The 1,723-nt window shown below is 47.0% G+C and overlaps 1 protein-coding gene across 1 annotated transcript; it reads right to left on the bottom strand.

Annotated features, from left to right (window-relative positions):
* Positions 1-428: 428 nt before the first annotated feature.
* On the bottom strand, positions 429-960 carry LOC106000298 (histidine triad nucleotide-binding protein 1). The gene has a single exon (XM_013035541.1). The coding sequence runs from the start codon at positions 882-884 to the stop codon at positions 504-506; it is 381 nt and encodes a 126-aa protein (XP_012890995.1). The 5' UTR covers positions 885-960; the 3' UTR covers positions 429-503.
* Between the last annotated feature and the right edge of the window lie 763 nt (positions 961-1,723).

Here is a 1,723-nt window from a genome sequence, read left to right on the forward strand (position 1 = left end):
GGTGGCAGAGTGGCATTGTATTTTAGTATGGCCTATGTTGCTAAAGTGGTTATTCTGGTGACTGTGATGCTCATTCCTTTTATCCTAGCTAATCCTAGATATAGGTGTCTGTATAATTTCTCTGCCTCCTCCTATCTGTGATTGATCCCTCACTATGCATTGTAGGATGAGTAGCAAGAGTTGGTGCTGGAGAGTGTGCATCATTCTGGGCATATCGATTGTCCACAAGGTCACAATGATGCGTGTGTACATGGGGTGTGAGCCTGGCTGGCATTGTGCGCAGGTGCAGGCAGGGGCGGTAGAGGTCCTAAGGGTCTGCATAGTGGGCACTGGCATTCTCGGTTCTTTTTTTTTCACCATGCAATGAAGTCTTTTATTAGGCATAGGTTTTTAAATGTCTTTAGTAATTCCATACACAGGAAAAAATTACCTGCCATTTAAAACATATTAGAACTTGCAAGACTCATCTCTGCCTAGAGAAGGAAAGTTACCCTGGAGCATGCTTAACCAGGAGGCCAGCGCATCTGACGACCACCAAGAACATGGAGATGAACATGGTAGACAGACTGGCCGCCATCTATACCTTCATTCACCACCATGTGATAGCCCTTCTTTAGGCCCAGATCAGCAGCACACTTCTTGCCAACAATCATCAAATGTCCAAGAAGACTTTCATCATCATCTTCAGCTACAGAAATCTGGGATATATGTTTCTTGGGGATCACCAGAAAATGGGTTGGTGCTTGAGGGGAAATGTCATGGGAAGCAAGACACCGGTCGTCCTCGAAAATGATTTTGGTGGGGTTTTCCTTGCGGATGATCTTCCCAAAGAACGTGTCGCCACCAGGCCGGGCCACCTGAACCTTGGCGATCTCATCGGCCATCTCGGCCTCCCTCCCCCACGGCGGCCAGGGGGAAGTCGAGAGCCGAGAGGATCCCCTGGCAATGGAGGCAGCGGCAGCTGGCATTCCCATTTCTAAGGAAATTTCCCCATGGCTGTTTTCTGCATAGCGGTTCTAGAGGTCTGATCTTCAGCGGTTCCTTTGAAGACACCAGCAGGGAGAGACAAGGGGATGACAAGCACTTCTTTGGGAGTGGGGTTAAAGTGGTGATGGTGACTCCCTTCTCATGCGGAAGGGTAGGGCATTGGGGTTCCTGTTGTTGTAAGGTGCCTCAGTCACATGAGGACATTTTAAGAGATCGAATCAGTAGACTTTATTAAAAGGCCAGTGTCTGCAGGCAGACTTCTGTCTCAAAGACCTGCAGGCTGCAGGGAGCATGCACCAAGGTTTTAAGGACAAAAACCACATGTTTGGGTGGTGAAAAAGCTTCAGTATAAAGGCACCAAGAGAGGCACCAAGAGCAGGGCTTACCTGAGGCTAAATAAGACAATGCATTCGTATATTGTCTCTGGGTCTAAACAACATGCTGGGGCCTCGCTGGTTTTCAATGCAGTTTTTAGGCAGTGGCTCCTGGGTAATTTACCAGGGTGACAACTATTGTTAACCAGATTTCTTTCCAATAAGGCTAGGATTTTCTGGGAGGAGCCTGTAACCATCTCTCACAAGTGTGGTCTCCATACTTGCACATTTGTTATCACTGTTTCCCATGCCAATTCCTTTTATCAATCCTGCCTCATTTTCCAAAAATGACTTTGGTCCCTTGTTCTTTTCTGTTGTTGTTTCTTTTCTTTATTGTGAAAATACCATACAGAGGGGTTACA

Source organism: Dipodomys ordii, unplaced genomic scaffold (assembly GCF_000151885.1).
Source record: "Dipodomys ordii isolate 6190 unplaced genomic scaffold, Dord_2.0 Scaffold215, whole genome shotgun sequence".
Lineage (NCBI taxonomy): Eukaryota > Metazoa > Chordata > Mammalia > Rodentia > Heteromyidae > Dipodomys > Dipodomys ordii.